At 36.4% G+C, this 19,090-nt stretch overlaps 1 protein-coding gene and 2 pseudogenes across 1 annotated transcript; all 3 read left to right on the forward strand.

The window, feature by feature from the left end:
• The first annotated feature begins 1,256 nt into the window (after window positions 1-1,256).
• Window positions 1,257-7,256, forward strand: LOC116113108 (annotated as a pseudogene).
• Window positions 7,257-11,031: 3,775 nt separating this feature from the next.
• On the forward strand, window positions 11,032-14,081 carry LOC116113008 (mannan endo-1,4-beta-mannosidase 7). The gene is made up of 5 exons (XM_031399140.1): window positions 11,032-11,740; window positions 11,832-12,026; window positions 12,331-12,453; window positions 12,876-13,078; window positions 13,303-14,081. Exons 1-5 carry the CDS (start codon window positions 11,417-11,419, stop codon window positions 13,757-13,759), a joined length of 1,302 nt encoding a protein of 433 aa, XP_031255000.1. The 5' UTR covers window positions 11,032-11,416; the 3' UTR covers window positions 13,760-14,081.
• Window positions 14,082-15,864: 1,783 nt separating this feature from the next.
• LOC116113109 lies at window positions 15,865-17,983 on the forward strand (annotated as a pseudogene).
• Window positions 17,984-19,090: the final 1,107 nt, after the last annotated feature.

Genomic DNA, 19,090 nt, shown 5'->3' on the forward strand with positions numbered 1-19,090 from the left:
TTGATCACCATGATGCTTCTGTCTCTTTCCTTTCCTGTACCGGTTGAGGGGAACGCAAGAGTAATGTCCAGGTAGTCCTGCAAGGAACTTGTGAATGGTTTCCATGATGGTCCTACAGAAAAGGGCATGGAATGGTGTCCATGATGGTGAGCCTGAGCATATAGGCAACTTGAGAGCAGTAACAGGGGACTCCCAAGCAGTAGTTGCGATATGCTTTTTCTGGAAATTGATTGCCAAAGCTTATTGGATTCAAGTCAGAGAGTAATAGTGAGTGTGAAGATTTTTTTGATCCACAGGAATCATGAGTGTGCAAGTAACACAGATGGAGAAGATAATACCTGGCAGAAAGTTCTGCAAAGCTTGCTACTCCGAAGGGAGAGTTTTATGATGCTTGGGAAGGTATTTGGGCTTTATTTATCTGTTCATAATTTTAAACTTTATCTTTTTGGATACACATACATGCATTTATATCTTTCTTTTGTGGTATGGATGCTGTCACCACAAAGTTATTTTTTCCTGTTTTTGTTGATCTTCACATATTTTCTTGTGCAACACACTTGGTATCGAGAGTTGCATTTGAAGTAAAATTTGTGTGTTCAATTGGTGAAAGAGAATGTTTGGGTTTTACAAGAGCATAATTTTGTTTCACATGTCGGTAATAGCATTTATTACTTGAAGAATTTAAATGCAGGTCCTCTGCATCATGAGTTTTGATTTGTATACATCGACATGTGGGCATTTTTCATCATTAATTTTGCGTAAGATGCCATAGTAGAATTAAATTTTTTTAGAATTTTCATATGAGATTGGTGATTCCGAAGATTTGGAAAATAATAATTATTCTTTGTGTATGTAAAGCTTTTAAGTCATTATGCAAACAGCATTGGAGCATCACGGTTTCATAGTTAAACTATATGGCTAAGCATGCTCACTTTTATTAATTCCTCCAGATTATCATCTGAGGTGGGTCACAATCTTTTCCTCGATATTGAGACTGAACTGCATGAAGTAAGATTAGTTTACTGAATTAGAGAAGCGAAAGCTAGCAGAAGAAGCTCTGAATGATGTGCGAAGTCAGTGGCAGGGGGTTAGGGAACAGTTGCTCATGCAGGATTGACACTGCCTGTGGATCCCACTGTTGTAGGGGAGGATGGACAACTGAATATTAATCTTGCAGAAGAGCTTTGCCAACAACTTCATCTTGCTCGTTTGTATCAGATCTTGGAGGGGCTTGCAAAGGCTGAGATGGAGCAGAAATGGAAGCTCAGATTGAAGCGAAGAACTTTGAGATTGCCCGATTGTGGGATCGGCTTCACTATTATGAGGCAATGAATCGAGAAATGTCGCAGAGGAACCAGGAAGCTGTTGGTAAAGTTCTGTACCTTGGATAATCTTCTTTCTATCCAAAAATTAGTTGTTCAAATTATTTTTCTAGTCGTCTTGGTCATAATTATCTCTGATCTTTACAGTCATGTTTTTGACTTTGATTGCATTATTCTTCTCTTTTTGTATATTCGTATGCCCGACATGCAAAGTTGAGGCATAAGATCTGCTGTTTGATTTATGTTGAATTCTTCCCTTCACTTGACTTCGAAAAGGAATTTATAATGCTTGCCGTGAGACTTTCTGTCTTTTAATCACTCAATTCCTGATATGCCGATGCAAGGATAAGCTTTTTTGTTCTCAGGCCAAGCAATTGAATATCTAAGGCCATTCTGAACACAGTGAATCTCGTGTTTATTTAGCATTTATCAAATAATATTTGAGTAAACTGTGTGTTTGTACTGCTTGTGTGTATGCATGTTACCACATACGGTCTAGGTCACAATTTCTATCTGGTATGATTATCATGAAATTAAAATTCAATGTTGTTGATTTGTAATGAGGAGTTCATCTTTTAATTTTGTTATCTGTTTGTTTTCATAGAGATGACACGGCGTAAAGACAAAGAAGGAAAAGAAAGCAGAGGGGGGTTTGGGGCTCAATTGCTGCTGCAATTACCCTTGCACTGCAGCCTTAGTAGGGTCTTACCTCCCAACAGGAAAGAATCAGCTAGCAGTGATCCTGGTGCGCCTGAGCATGATGATGCAGCCAAGTAGTGAATCAAAAATTGAGTTAGATCTCATGAAAAGAAGTAATGAATAAAGGTCTACATGCTACTTTGTGAATAGCAAGGATCTCTTGCTTTTATCAGTTGCAATTTCCTGCTTGCAGAGGGGTATTTACCAATTAAATAATTCAAATATCTCAAGTTATGCCCCTTACTGGCAATCTTGGAGGTGCTGAAATTCGAATTCGATAGCCCCGGTTATCAAATTAATATTTGTTTTGCTTTTGTGCCTTTAAAGACCGCCATGTTTGTTCACACACCCCATACACTCAAGCTTGATGATTTTGTTCTATTTAGCCTCAGTGTTGTGGCTGTGACTTGAGGTGGCAATCAGGTTTTGTTATTTGTGCATTATATGAGAGTTGAATTATTTCTTGGCATATCATATATATATTTTCCTGTTGCACTTAGCAGTAAGGTGTTTTAATTTTGAATGAAATAGGCTAAGAAACGTTTTACAAACTTTCTTTCACAAATCTCACTGACACTTCACTTGGCAGCCTCTTTTGAATTGTCAAGAATGATTTCAACTAGACTAAGAAACATGGAGGAATGGTCGTTCTTGGATGGAACACATTCCTTAGGGAATGGCCATTCCAACTCCAACACGACTATTCTGTCTTATGAATCATTCCACTAGAGGACGGCCATTCTATGATGTAATGGTCATCTTTCTTACGGAACAGTCATTCATTCCTCTTGAAATGGTTTTCTTTATACGGTGAACAACCGTTCATCCTTAGAAATGATATTTCTTATATAGTGAATGCATTCATCCATAAGAACGATCGTTCATGTCTGTTAAACCGTAATTAATGTGGTAATTTAACTCAATGTCATATCGGATTTGTGAGAGAATTTGTGAAATTCGATTCTAATTACCCTTAATTTATCACACCTTTAGTTCTGCACTGTTTCGGGAAGACAATCTTTAGAAGCAACGCGGGAATGAGATGAAAGGGTTCTGTTGTTGTAGCGGAACACGGAAGTGTGAAGTTGGGTACTACATTCATTTAGATTTTTCATACTATTTCAAGGGAATGATTTTTACCGACCAGACTCTGGTTCTATATAACAATATTTAGGTAATTCAAAAAAATTTTAATGACCGTCTTTCGTATCAAATTAGCTGGTTTTAGCTTTTCTTATGAAACAGATGAAATTCACATATGTGGTAATATTAAAAAAAAAAAAAAGCGATTTAAAAATAATTTTGAGTTGTTGGAGATAGCCCATTATCTTAAATATTATGTATATTAGGTTTTAATTTCTTATCATATTGATGAGATGATCTTGTAATCAATGGTATATATCTTCGTATTACATCAATGATATATATCTTTAAAGATACAAAGATGTAAAGATTTGGACTTAGGTGCAAAGACTTCTGTGCAACTTGATGGCAAATAATCGAAACGACAACGCATCAATAAACTTCATCCATCAGGCCCACAAAAGATAAAAGAGACAAATGAAGCAATCTCGAAGCGAAGCTCCAAGCATGGAGCTAACTCTACACATTTGCTCATTTCCTCGCAGTCTCTACCCTGCAACAAATAATCCCATCTCGGGAAACTCAATTTCGATTAGCAAGGTTAGAGGAAGAGTAGTTTCAGTTGTAGGAACAGTAACAACTCAAGCCTTCTATTCGCAGAGAAAGAGCAACAACAACTTTGGAGTGGCCAACAACAACTTGAATTAGATGAAGAGAGGAAGAAGAAGTGTCTGAGGATGATGCGTCGTCGTTTCTGTCTCTTATGTGAAACCAGACAGGAACATGGCGTTGCTTGACGACTACGAGATGGAAGAACTTGACTATACCTCTGACCCTAACCATAAAAGCGGTTAGCTCCTCTTTTTTTCATAATGTGCAATTTTATGATTTTTTTTATAATTTTTTTGAAATACTTATGTATATGATGAATTGCAGGGTATGTGGCTGTACTTGGGACGCAAATGTTGGTAAGATACTGTAGCCAACCAAATGATCGGTCAGAAGCTGTCAATTGTTACAGATAAGCCTCAAACGACTAGCATCGTATTCTTGGTATTTGTTCTGGTCCAGAGTATCAGGTTTGATTTTTATGGTCAATAATCTTATGTTTCATTCGTTTTACATGTTGATTCAATTGTACTGGTCGTATATCTATTGAGTGACTGAGCTGGAAGCAAAATTTCAATCATGTTAGAAAAATGAAACTACTGGAATAAAATTGATCACTGATATTGGACTTCCTATATTCCATGTAAGTGTATGTCAATTTATCTTATTTAGTTATGATGTGTTTTTTCTTTTAGTCTCTCCTTCTCTCTCTTCTTCCTTCTTTCCTGTGCGTGTATGTGTGTCTTATACTGACACTTAGCGTAACTGTGTTAGATTGTTAACTAGAGCTTTGCTTGCAGATGATACTATATGATACTCCTGGGTTATTGAGAAGAAAATGCACAAGTTGGATTCTATGATGATGAAGAATGTTCGTAGTGCTGGGATTAATGCTGACTGTGTTGTAGTTCTTGTGATGCATCTAAGCTCCCCAAAAGGTATGCTTCCTTCTTCTTCTTTGTTTGTTTCTTTTTCAGTTTTATTGGAATGATGTGATATGTTGCATTTTTCTTTTCTTTTTTTCTTAATAATTTTTATTAAATGCAGATGATGAAGTGTTGGAAGAAGGTGGTGGGGACATGAAAGATAAGTTGCCTATTTTGCTGGTATTGAATAAGAAGGATCTGATCAAGCCTGGTGAAATTGCAAAAAAGCTTGAGGTCATAACTTGTGGATAGATGTGTAAACATTTACAATTGCAATCTTTGCTTCTGGTCGCTGAAATTAATAATGTTTTGCTTACAAGTGAGTTATACAATCGGACAAAAATTGCACAAAATTCATGTAAATGATTACTTGTCCTTTATTTTTGTCTAGTTGTATGACTTAGTTGTAAGCATAGTATTGCTCTGCTGAAATTGTGTTTTCTTACTTTTTTTTTTTTTTCATTGGGGTGTGAGAAAAATCATGTTTGTTAATCTTGGCACTAATGTCATCAAGAAATGAAGGGTGAATTAGCTTATTGTACACATGTTGCTACCATTTTTAAGTTGACAGACACCGTATTTGGTTCAATAGACAGTAATGCGAGCCTTAGTAAAGGAAGGGTTTCTACTGAAAGTGCTGTCATTTTTAAATATAGATAGATGATAATGAATCTTACTTGACAACTACCAGGTGGTTGACAACATGTACACTCCTTCTCATTCTTAATTGTTTATATCATTCCCTTGATTACCTATGTGGACTCAAGTTGCTCTTCTGTTAACTTCCAATTATGCTTCTGACATTTTTGTTTCTTTTGACAACTTTGCATCCTAATAAATATCCATGTTTTGCAGTGGTTAGAAAATTCACGATGTTGATGAGGTCATACCTTGAGTGCAAATATGGTCATGGTGTCGAAGATGTCAAAGATTGGATTTTATCGAAACTTCCTGTTGGCCAGCTTCTATCCAAAGGTATCAGAAAGATTAGACTCTAGATTTCTGTTTTTGGTTGTCTTGTTTATTACTCCTTCGGCAAGAGAATTGTTTGTCTGTTCACCGAACTCTTGTTGGTAATCCCTATTGTTTCATATAAGCCTTATCCCAAGTTTTTAAACCGGGTGTTATTTAGAGACAAGATTATACATGTCTGAAATGCATGTGTACAAGGAGATAGGCAACAGGTTTTAAAGGGAAAAGAAGATAAAGTTCATTTGACACTAATTTCCGTTTCTGGTCCTTTCTGACGACTATCTTGCAGCATCTCTTTTGTTCATCTGATTTTCTTTTAATACTCTTAAGGGCATTAGATTAGTTGCTTCTATAATGCAAATGCTTATTTTGTTGTACTTATGAGCTTCAGGACATCGTTAGTGAGCACCCAGAGAGATTCTTTGTAGCTGAGATTGTTAGAGAAAAGATCTTATGCAATATCGTGACGAGGTCCTTTGCATGTCAGGTGTGTACGGGTTTTTTACAATTGCTTTTGCTTATATTCCTTATTCCTCTTTTAAGTTTTGGGTGTGTATTTTAGAACTTTGGTTTCTGATATCTGAATCCTCCAGGTGAATGTTGTAACTACAAAACTAGGCCAACTGCGAAGATTTCATACAGGTGGAGATGTTGTAGAGAAGAACACACAAAAGATAATCCTTTAGGAAAGTGAGTACAGTTTTTTTTTTTTTTTTTTTGGTAAATCCCTGCATCATTGCTTTGGTACATAATTCTTTCTTTGTGATGTCCTTGAGTTGGCTGGTGCGTAATATATGGGTGGGATGAAATGAGGACCTTGGCTTGGACGGGGACTAGAGCTGTCTAAAGGGAAGACAAAGATGAAGGAAGCAATAACAATTTCTCTTTGAAGGATAATATTGTCTTGGCCTCAAAGATCTAGGATCCAGCCCACTTGAAATGAGATTATAATGCAATTCTATAATAGTTACCAGCGTGCATTAGCCTGCAAATGAATGCGGATGAAGATTACGTGTTATTTGCTCCCAAACATGTTATCCTGAGCTTAATTTGATGTTTCTCAAATTCAAATTGTCAAAGATTGATCTGGCATAAGCATCTGCACATATGCCCTACCAGTCTCTGATGTGGTGTACATATGCACACTTAATACTACTTTGATGTGGTTTTCTAATTTTTTTTATATAACGGAGCACTGTAGGGAGAAGCTCTAAAACTACTGGCAACAGCTGCTCGGCTTGACATTGAAGATTTTTTGCAGAGAAGGTTTACCTTAGGTGCCTACTTGAACATATCCTTTCATTAATAACAATGTTCATCTGGATGGTTTATATGATATTTAATTGTTGGGCTTTCTCCTTCTACAACCACACTCTATTATCCATAAAATCCATTTATTACTGACTTCTGCATTGGATTTAAGCAATTTTATTAGAAATACTTGTTTTCTGTTTCTGGATTAGAAAATATTAACTTGAGCAGCTGATTATGAAACGATTGAAGTTAAAGTAAAGGAGAATTGGCGGCAAGATGAAGGGCTTTTGAAGTACTATGGCTATGGGGGAAAAATCCGGGCACTGTAATATGGAGTTTTGTCAGTTCCGGAATGCTATCAATTTTGATTTGAGATTGTTGATTAATATAGTAATAGATCGTTTCATCAAATATGGGTTGTGTTTTCATGTTCTCCGCTGATCTTGGTCTTGGAGGTCTAACATGATAATAAGGTTGTTACGGAGGAGTAAAGTGGAGCAAAGGGTTTAAGCTGAAGCCCAGTTCAGCATCTGGGCTACACTCTTTATAAGGAAACTGGAGAAAGCCCATAGTTCTCTAAAATGTCTATCCACCGAAAAGTTGCATCGAAAAATTGCACCGAAACACGTGGAGACCGCCACGTTGGACGATTGAATCCGGACATATGGACGGCCGTCCAATGATTTCGGACGCCGTCCATACATCCTGGACGGTCGTTCGTAGTGGAATGGACGACCGTCCATAAAAAATTGTTTTTTAAAAAAAAAACAAGACACCCGTCAATTCTATGGACGGCGTCCAGTAAATATGGACGGGCGTCCACAAATAAGGGACGCCCGTCCTTAACCCAAATATGAAAAAAAAAAAAAAAAAAAAAAACTTTGGGGACATCCGTCCACAATTTGTGGACGGCGTCCCTTGCGATTGGACGGTGTCCGTAATAAATGGACGCCAGTCCATTATTTTCACTTTATAAAAAAGGGTATATATTAGAAGTCTTTTTCTAGTAGTGTTGCTTTTTGCCTAAAAAAGAACTCCAAATATGTTCTCTCTAACTTCATTTTCTTCAGGTGGCTGAAAGGGCCCTTTTTTGGTGGAGCAACATCAAATTGTCAACTTTGATTGTACATAACCGGCGGGTGGTTCTGCCTGTCATATTTCCAGTTTTAGAGAAAAACGCTCAAAACCATTGGAACCCGCAATGTTAACCTCACTCTGAATGTCAGAAAGATGTTCTCAGAGATGGATGACGTACTGTTCATGTTCTTGCCACTCTCAGTTTAGGGAAAGAAGAATCAAGGCAAAGCTTGGTAGCTGAGAAGCGAAAAGAAGCATGGGAGCGACTAGAAATGCAGCCAGTCACCAGCCTCTAGCGAAAATACAGCTGTTCTAGTTACAGCTTTGCCTGTTAACACCGCTTTCCCTCCAGCGTGAATGCAGAAATGCTCGAAAGCCAGCTTGAAATCGGGAATGTATGGTTTTATTTTCATGTGGAACACTTTTCTTGCTACTAAATTTTTTGAAGGAATCCTTTGCTTTCTCTCTGTAAATTTTTCCTTCTTCTTCAACTATCACCAACAGTGGGAAGAGCCCCATTTCCATTGAAGGAGTTGAAGTTTTCGCCATGTACTTGTCTGAATTCAAGAAGTTGGTTCTTTCCAAGCCCGACGACGACGTTGAAATTTCCCTGGGAAGTCTGTGCAAGAAATTATGCTCAATGGGAAGTTTTGGGCTGTTTGCTTAAGCCATTCTGTGTAGTTAACATAACTCATGTAATCATGAAGAGAAGAAGCACAAGGGAAAATTCATCCCAAAAGGAAAGAGAAATTAGTAATAAGTGTACTTTATTACTTGGACAACAATCTATGTCTTGTACAAAAATGCCACAAACACGATGAACCAGCGCAGATGGAAGAAAGAAGAAGAAGACTGCTGCCCTTTTTTTTTTTTAAACCAAATTTTTTATTTTAATTAGAGGTGGGACGTCCGTCCCTAAGGAATGGACGGCTGTCCATAAGCCGTCCATACTTAAGGGACAGCCGTCCATTCCTTAGGGATGGGCGTCCCTTAAGCATGGACGGATGTCCAAACATTTTTTTTTAAATTTTTATATTTTAAAAAAAGGACGGGCGTCTATTATTTAATGGACACCTGTCCAAAATTAAAGGACGGGCGTTCATCAACAGATGAACGCCCGTCCCTAAGGAATGGACGGCTGTTCATAACCTATGAACGGCCGTCCCTAATTTTTTTTAATATTTTTTATTTGTATTTAGCAATGAACGGGCGTCCTCTAAATTAGGACGCCCGTTCGTAGTAAATGGACCCCCGTCCATATGTTATGGACGGCCGTTCATTAGATAAAGTTTAATAACGCTAAAATACGTTGGATGGTTGAGCCAGCATATACGTCAACCGGTACAAAATTTCGGTGTAAAAACACCGGTGTCTGTGACATTGTTGATTTAGATATGGAACTAATTTAGAAGTATGCTAAGTACCAATCGGCTATAAGCTCCATGGGCCAGGGCAGTTTGGATTTTGAAATCTTTTTTCCTGTCGTCTTTAGTGAACGAGGAGACATCCCATGCTGCATGTCTCCAAGTAAGTCGATCCATATATGGTACCAACTTGTCCGTCGTCTGCCGGCTATAAAGCTTAAGTGGGACAATCTCGTGTTTATTAAAGGGTTTTACGCACTTTTAACAGACAAGCTCCACTCGTTAAATTTTTCTCTTATTTTTTTTCCCCTTCAAATCAAATGGATTCTAAATGTGCAGTTAATCAGTTAAAGACAGATCTTTTAGATAAAATATTGTGTTCTTCGAGTGTGTACAAGGATAATGGGGTTGCGTAAGGAGCGAAAGACATAAAAAACAAATACATGAGATTGGGTTTGTGTGAATAAGCATTGATTTGACTGGGAAAGGGGCACATGCACTTCACTATGACATTGAATGAAGAAAATAATGGTGGGATCTCACCCTGCCCACAACATTTTTCAACTTATTGGGGCCATAAATTAGGGATTAGATCACATCACAGGTTGCGCCGCGTGTGTTGGGTTTGATTAGATAAAGACATAAAATAAAAGTGACACTTCTTTTTATTTTATATGTTCCATGCCATGATAAAGGTGATTGATAAACCTTCATGAAGTAGGGTTACCTCTGATAATTATCATCCCATTTGAACTTTTGAGTGGTCACGAAGCCTAGCACCACCATGGTTTTTTATTTTATTTTATTTTTTTATGATCAAAAATGTCTAAGTCAGCTTACGTGCACATCAACTAATCTTTTAGGATTTTAAAACTGTCGATCGGGTAAGAGCTTTAGTGGTTATCCCTATTAACACTCGAGAAGAGATTCGAACTCAAGCCCTTTTGAATGATATATCAAAAAATTCATATTGAATCATTCGATCACCGAAAGATAGTTACTATCATAGTTCTTACTAAACTTTGAGGTTTTGCTCCTAAACTTGGTTATCAATAATTAATGGAGTTGTCTTGTTGTTGGACTGCACAATACATCCAAACTCACCTTATACCCAAAATATTTATTTTCCTACATCTTTAATACTAACCTTACCCTCACTCTCACACCATCTATATTCTACAACTTTAATAATTTCTTTATTCTTTTATACAATACTGAATCGAAATTATTTGAGTTTTTCACTTATCTCACTTCATCCTTCATCATTTAACTATCTCTTCTAGTTATTATGTAACTACTTTTATTCATTGTTTGAGACCCACAATTTTTTTTTTTTAATTTTCATAATAATTTTGAACTATCATGTCCTAAATCTTCTTTTAAGTTCTAATAAAATAAAATAAAGAACTAAATTTTAAAATCATGGTATAAAGGAACTAAAGTATAAGATCATGATATAAAAGGAAAGCCAATTTCCTAGAAAATCCTAGTTAGAACATATTTAAAATGTTATATTAGGAATTATTTTATGATAAAAATAATTGAGTGTCGGTGTGGCTGACAAATTTGTGAGAGAACCAATACAACAATATTAACTACATTGTTTTTTTTCTCCTTTGCCTAAATTATTACTAATTTTCATTTTCTTTTAATAATTTAGAGTAATAATATCAGGATCTCCGAATAAATAGAGCCAAATGAAAGATATTGCTGTCAATTGCTTGATACCCTGGTGGTTCAAAAGTTGTGTTTTGGGCCTTCAGAACCCGGGTTCGAGGATGACAATTGACACCCTAAAAAAAAAAAAACCGAAAAAAAAAAAAAGAAGAAGAAGGTTGAAGAAGAAGAAACTAGATAACACAAAAAAGAGGTATTCTAAAATACCTCCTTTTTGTAATGGAGTGATTTAAAGAATTTGTGATGATCAATTGGTGTAAAATTAAATATAATTTTAGCAGTTGTATGAAGACAAAATGACTGCTTTAAAGTTTAAAAACCTCATCTTCTAATTTTACTAACGCTTCAAAACACTACCTTTTTCTAAGCCTTATATTTTATCCACACCATTCCTTCCTCAACTCAGACAAACGCATACAAAGAGTTAACACAGATGAGGCATTTGGCTTTGGCTCTTTTGTTGGCCATATTGATCCACCACCTATGTTTTCATATCCATGTTGAAGCGGGAGATGGTTTTGTTAGAAGCAGAGGAGTGCATTTTCTGTTGAATGGTAATCCTTACTATGCAAACGGGTTCAATGCCTACTGGCTCATGTACATAGCTTCTGATCCATCTCAAAGATCCAAAGTATCAACTGCTTTTCATGAAGCTACAAGCCATGGCCTCACAGTGGCTCGAACTTGGGCTTTCAGTGATGGTGGTTACAGACCCTTACAGTATTCTCCTGGCGCCTACAATGAGCAAATGTTTAAGGTCTTTCTCCTACTCACCTTTTTGATTTCTTCTTTCTAATCATAAAACTTGATAATGTTGATTATATGGATTTGTTTTTGGTGATTTGAAGGGATTGGATTTTGTGATAGCTGAGGCCAGAAGGCATGGGATTAAGCTGATATTGAGTTTAGCGAATAACTATGAAAGTTTTGGAGGGAAGAAACAGTATGTGAACTGGGCTAGAAGTCAAGGCCAGTACTTGACATCTGATGATGATTTCTTTAGAAACCCTGTGGTTAAGGGTTATTACAAGAACCATATCAAGGTTAGTAAAAATAATGTTTATATATCTTTCGTTACATTCTTTCAAAGTTTGAGTCTATTTATCATTCAATTTTAGCTTCTCTTTCTGATTGTAGATTCGTTCTTCTTGTTTGTTCCTGTGATTTTTCTGGATAACAACTTTATATTGTTTCTAAAATTGTTGTGGAATCAAAAAAGTAGATAAAAATTTGCTTCTCTAGTTGGATGATGGTTTTGATGGAGGGTTTCAGTTGATCATGATGAAGTTTCTTAGCCTTTTCTTGTGTGCGAGATGGGATATCTTACTTTATCTCTGCTTTCTGCAGACTGTTCTTAATAGATATAATAGCTTTACGGGAATTCATTACAAAGATGACCCTACAATCATGGCCTGGGAACTTATGAATGAGCCCAGGTGCACATCAGATCCTTCTGGAAGGACCATTCAGGTTTGATAAGTGATATCCTCCACTCTTCTTGTTAAGTTTCTTTGGTTATCTAATCTTTACCACGTTAGTTTCACTTTACATTTCATTAGTAGTCTACTTCCTTTTAGCTTGATTTATTCTCAACCTGACTCAAACTTCTTCAAGCTCGATTTGCTTGTAAATCTGGTGTCAGTTCTGTCAATCCCTTAATCAGAAGTCTCAAATCATTACTTGATTAGTTATGAAGGGTTTACATATCCCCACTAATTGGCATTTACCCCCCAATCGCTTGAGGGTTAGACCCCAATACTTATGAATGTTACAGTTGGCGAAAGTTAATTTCTTTTTTCAACAACTATGTCTAAATGCATTATGATTTCGATTTGATTTTTATCATCACATAATTCATGCTTAACTTGTTGCAATTGGTGCTTGTATGATAGGCTTGGATAATGGAAATGGCTTCCTATGTGAAATCCATAGACAGAAATCACTTGCTGGAAGTTGGTTTAGAAGGATTTTATGGACAATCAACACCTCAAAGGAAGAGGCTCAATCCCAATCTTGATATTGGAACAGACTTCATTGCTAATAATCGAATCCCTGGCATTGATTTCGCAACTGTTCATTCATATCCTGATCAATGGTAAATTTGTTATTTATGACTTGACAGTAAGCTGTAATAACTAATTTCAAGGAAAAAGGTCATTTCCTTAACTAAGTGTCTTAAAGCGAACAAATTACAAATGAGATCATAGCAGTGTTAAACATAGAGAAAATTATTTGAGTTTAATATGGCTGTATAAAATATAACAAAGCTTTGCCTTGCTTTTTTAATTGGAAATGTTAACAGTTTTGTTGCATGAGCAGGTTATCTGATTCCAATGATCAATATCAACTTTCTTTCTTGAACAACTGGCTCAACTCTCATATGCAAGATGCACAATACATTCTTCGGAAGCCAATACTAGTGACAGAATTCGGGAAATCCTGGAAAGATCCAGGTTACAACACCTACCAAAGAGACTTACTATTCAAAACTGTCTACTATCATATATACTTATCAGCTAAAAGAGGAGGTGCAGCAGCAGGAGGCCTGTTTTGGCAACTTTTAACAGAAGGCATGGACTCTTTTCGCGATGGATATGATATAGTTTTGACTCAAAGCCCCTCAACTGCCAATGTGATTACTCAACAGTCTCACAAGTTGTATCAAATTGGTAAGATTTTCACAAGAATGAGAAATGTGGAGAGGTGGAAGAGGGCAAGGGCCAGTAGAAGGGCTCAGTGGCATGGCAAAAACAGGGGAAAGCATATTGGGAACTGAAAAGATGCATTTGTGGCATATTTAAGTTTTAGTCAAGAGCTTGTTTGTGTTAAACGTATTAAGGTGACGTTTGGGAAGTGGGTTCTCTCTTAGAGATGATTGTCGTTCGTCCAGGAGGCTTACTGGGACATACACTATACGTTATTTCTATATTTCTTGCACTTTTGTTGTCTACTGAATTGTTTAGAGTACTCTTTGTTGGGGAATTGAAGAACCTTAAACTTATTGTTGGCTTGTTGAGTGATACTAGACCTTGTCCAAACAGATGTTTAAGTTTTATCATAAAAATTAGAGCAGAACGACATTTTCCCACCCAAGCTTTGGCGAAAGGACCCTTTCCCACCCTTTAAGTTTCAAAATGACACTTTTCCACTATTTGTTAAGTTCTATTAATATTTGACTGAAGAAACGAAAATACCCTTTAATATTTGACTTTATGAATTTTTTTATTATATTTTAATTAGCCAAAAAATCAAATATTAAAAAGTCAAAAAAGAAAAAATTGTTAGCTGCAACTAAAAAGTTAGGATTAATGTTATATAATTATTTAAAGTTAAATAACCTTAATGTTTATTTATAATATTATCAATATCCTATCATTATTATTCAATAATCTATTAAATTTATAAATTCTTTTTTATAATATAATGTTTTTTATTTTTACTAATTAACATAGAAAATTAATATTCCTAATTAATTAAATAAACAAAGGAAAAAAATATATCTTTACACTTAAACTAATAAATAATTGAGTAAAAACTTTAACTTAACTAAATTTTAATTTATAATAAATTAATTAAGAAATAAACTATTTAAGGATATTTTCATATTTTTAGTCAAATATTAATAAAAAACATTAACAGAACCTGATAAGGGTGGAAAAATGTTATTTTAAAACTTGACGGGTGGCACTGTTGTTTCACCAAACCTTGGGTGGGGAAAGTCGCTCTCCCTATAAATTACTGGCCTACTGGCTACAGATTTTAATATTGAACAGGGCCACAATAAAATTTCTGGACTTCAGACGTAAGTTCTCCATTTGTCTCATATAATGTATATGAATAATATTTTTCATTAATCAATTCTTAAATGTAATGACCTAATTGAGATTGCTCTGAAAACGGTTTTGACTACAATTTTAAATATGAAAAACACAAAAGAGTATATTTAAGTCTACAATCTAATCTTACAACCTTGATGTGATAGTTCGTAATTGGTTAGCTCATAAATGAGTTTGCCTGTTGTTTGCAAGCTGACCAATATGAATTATCATGTCAGAGGTTGTGGATTAGATAGGCATGACAATGGGGTGGAGATCTCATTCACAAATCCATCCCTGCCCTCAAAATCACTTCACCCCGCCCGATCCCTGTTACGGGGATGACAGGATTCCCTTTCTCGCCCAAAGGGTAATGTTGGAGGTCATCCTAACGCCGTTAATTTTACATAAACATAAATTAATTTGAGCATTACTAAAATATAGTTAATTTCGTCCACATACACAATACTTAAATTAATCGTTTAAACATAATAATTATACATAAATATGAGTTAGGGTTTGTTCTTATTCAATTGTTTAGGGTGGGGAAATTAGGAAAATATGAGTTTATTAAGTAGGATAATTATAATTATGTGAAATAATTATTGAAAAGTGTATAATTATATAATATTATATTATATAATAATATATAATTTGTAATTTATATATTATATATGAGGCCGGACGAGGGGTGCAGGGGAAAGGCATCACCACCCGCCCCATCCTCGAGGACGGGGATTAAAAGCCCCCTGCCCCTATCCAAAAAAAAAACGAGGCTTCCCCGCCCCATATGGGGTGAGGCGGGATGGGTACCAAAATCGGGGAACATTGCCATGCCAGATTGGATTGTGGATCTAGATTACTGTAAAAAAAAAAAAAAAAAAAAAAAACTATTGAAATTTAAAAAAGAAAAAAAAAGAATTAAAAGTTATGGATACCTTTGTAAAGAACGGGCCTCATAGGCCCAGGATAGGTAGCGATGCGGTTTAATTGTTAAACATAAGGGCTTAAAATTGGACTCTGAAATCTCAAATGAACTTTCGAAAATTTCAGTCAAGTGGCATGCATGGCGGCTGCTAACTACACCATGTCCTATCCAGTAGGTCTCGTATTATCAGGAGACTGTTTACAACTAGTCAGCCATTGCATGCACTGAACATGGAGACCTTCTTATCTTGCCTCCAAATACTTACCAAATGTCGGTAAAGTAAAACCCAATTGCCCTGTCATGTAAACATGTTGAAGTCAATTTCAACTGAAGGAACTAGTCAAGGCAGGTCACTTAAAGGATGCGCGCAAAATGTTCGATAAAATGCTCACCGAGACGAGATTTCATGGACCACTGTGATCTCTGGCTATGTCAAGGCCATGGACTCCACTGAAGCTTTGGTGGTGTTTTCAAGAATGTGGGTTGAGCCTGAAATGAACATGGACCCTTTTGTCTTAGCCTTGGAATCAAGGCTTGTGCACAAAATGTTAATGTTAATTTTGGAGAATCATTACATGGGTTTACCGTTAAAACTGGTTTAGTGGAACTCAGTTTTGTTGGTAGTGCCCTTGTGGATATGTACACGAAAATTGGAAAAGTTGAGCTAGGTTGTAGAGTTTTCATGAAATGCCAATGAAAAATGTAGTATCATGGACTGCTGTTATTACGGGGCTTGTTCGTGCTGGTTATAATAGTGAGGGGTTAGTTTACTTCTCTGAGTGTGGAGATCAAAGGTTGAGTGTGATTCATACACTTTGCTATTGCATTGAAGGCATGTGTGATTCAAGTGCTTTGAACTATGGGAGGGAGATTCATAATCAACAATAAAGAGAGGTTTTGATATGAGTCATTTGTAGCCAACTCTCTTGCAACAATGTATAACAAATGTGGAAAATAGACTATGGTTTGTGTTTGTTGAAAGAATGAACACACGTGATGTGGTTTGTGGACAACAATAATAACAACTTATGTTCAGATGGGTCAAGAGGAAAATGCTCTTGACTCATTTTAAGAAGCAAGAATCAGGTGTAAAACCTAACGAGTACACTTTTGCTGCAGTTATCTCTGCACAGCGACCTTGCAAAGATTCTATGGGCGAGCAGTACATGCCCATGTTTTAGTTTAGGTTACAAAATTCTTTGTCAGTGGCCAATTCCATCATGACCATGTATTCAAAATGCGGCAAGTTAACTTCAACTCTATGGTATTTCATGAGATGAGCCGGAGAGATATATTTCATGGAGCACCATAATTGCAGGGTATTCTCAAGGAGTTGTGGAGAACAAGCTTTTGAGTATCTATCATTGATGAGAAGAGAAGGACCAAATCCAAATGAGTTTGCTTTTGCCAGCGTGTGAGTGTGTGCGGAAATATGGCAATTCTTGAGCAGGGGAAGAGTACATGCCCATGTGCTATGCATCGGATTGGAACACACAGCTATGATACACAGTTCTCTAATCAACATGTATCAAAATGTGGGAGTATTATAGAAGCTTCACAATCTTCTATGAAACTGAATGTGTCGATATTGTCTCATGGAGGCCATGATTAATGGGTATGCTGAACACGGCTACAGCAAAGAAGTCATTGATTGTTTAGAGCTTACCAGAGTTGGGTTGAGACCAGACTCTGTGACCTTCATTGGTGTTCTTTCGCTTGTAGTCACGCAGGACTGGTTGATCTTGGTTCCACTACTTCAATCTGATGAGTAAGGAATACCAGATTAACCCTCTAAAGAACACTATGGCTGCATGATGATCTTCTTTGCCGAGCCGGACGACTTAGTGATGCTGAGAACATGATCAAAAGTATGCCGCATCAAAGGGATGATGTTGTTTGGTCAACTCTGCTTCGAGCATGCAGGGTCTATGGTGATGTTGATTGTGGAAAACGTGCTGCAGAGAAGATTCTTGAATTGATCCAAATTGTGCTGGAACACAATTACCCTTGCTAACATTTATGCCATGAGGGGGAGATGGAAGGAAGCAGCAGAAGTAAGGAAGATGATGAGATCAAAGGGGGTTATTAAGGAGCCTGGCTGTTCTTGGATTAAGGTAAGGATCAGGTCTATCCATTTGTTGCTGCTGATAAGCGCCATCCTCAGAATGAAGATATATACCTCGTGTTGGTTACTAGCTTCAAGGGTAGAAGTTGTATCCACGAATTGGATTCTCTTCTACATGATGTTGATGATTAGCAGAAGCGGAGTCATATTGAGGTTTTCTTCATAACAGGGTCGCTTATCAAGGGCTTTTATTACAGTAACATGCCAGCTAGTACATGTTAATAGAAATAACACAACAGCAGTAAGAGCTTGTTTTTGCGTTAAGAATATTATATTGGACGAGTTATGGATTACGAGCGAGAAACTAAAGAATGAGGGCATCCTTGTTGAAGGGAAGGCCTAAGAAATCAAATGAAATAGAGTCTCCATCTGCTTCTTGAACGATTCTTACCTATTCAGGTTTTTTAGTAATCAGAGCAGTGTTTATTTCCTCCAACTGAAGATAGTCTGCCAACTTTGGCTGAAGAGCCTGAATAATCCGTGTTCTGGTGTGCAGCACTCTGATGGGTTCTAAGGCTTTTGGTGCTTTGTACCTAAGAAAATATCGAAGTTAGAGACTGAGTATATTCATGATAGAAAAGATTTACATGGAGCTCATCTTACCATCTGTATTATTATTGTGACAAGTTAATTAGTTTGGAGATGTCGAGGTTTTGTGATCAGAAGTTAGCGTTGACATTACAATACAAGATTTAAACGGGACGACACAATATGGTTGAGTGTGTTGTACAAAGATTGATTTATTTTTGTCTTGGATGGGCGAAAGTTAGATTACTCCATAGCATTCTAACTGTATAACCAGATAATGATTATTACTTTTTTAAATTTCTATTTTGATTTTTTCCATATCCAGATCAAGAAACAATTGTCCAGTTGCAATTTCGTTTACTACTCGATGTTTCTAAATTCATGTGCTCAAGTGTTTTTAAATTGGAACCATTTAATTGGCCACAGCAAAAGTTGTCGGATAATTTAACTTGCTCAAAAACCTTTAACAGTAAAGAATATTGGAAGCTAATGTGAGGTCCTGTCTGGAATTTCATTGGTCTGGCCGCGTTTGATCTGAAAGAATGATATTAAAGCCATTGCTGATGTGTGTACATATACATGCTGACAATCATAAAGTTCAACGTATGAGTTAAGCTCAGTTTCAGAAGCAGAAGATTATACATTTACAAAATTTCATCTTTCATCTCTAAACCAATTGCGAATCACATATACAGCAAAGCCTAGGCAAAA

This window comes from Pistacia vera, unplaced genomic scaffold (genome assembly GCF_008641045.1).
Source record: "Pistacia vera cultivar Batoury unplaced genomic scaffold, PisVer_v2 Contig673, whole genome shotgun sequence".
Lineage (NCBI taxonomy): Eukaryota > Viridiplantae > Streptophyta > Magnoliopsida > Sapindales > Anacardiaceae > Pistacia > Pistacia vera.

Bases quoted from the DNA above. Each gene is read 5' to 3' on its own strand.
- LOC116113008 (XM_031399140.1), top strand. From the start codon at position 11,417: ATGAGGCATTTGGCTTTGGCTCTTTTGTTGGCCATATTGATCCACCAC. The intron at 12,454-12,875 runs GTTTGATAAGTG...CTTGTATGATAG, and splicing joins CTTCTGGAAGGACCATTCAG to GCTTGGATAATGGAAATGGC. The intron at 13,079-13,302 runs GTAAATTTGTTA...TTGCATGAGCAG, and splicing joins CATTCATATCCTGATCAATG to GTTATCTGATTCCAATGATC.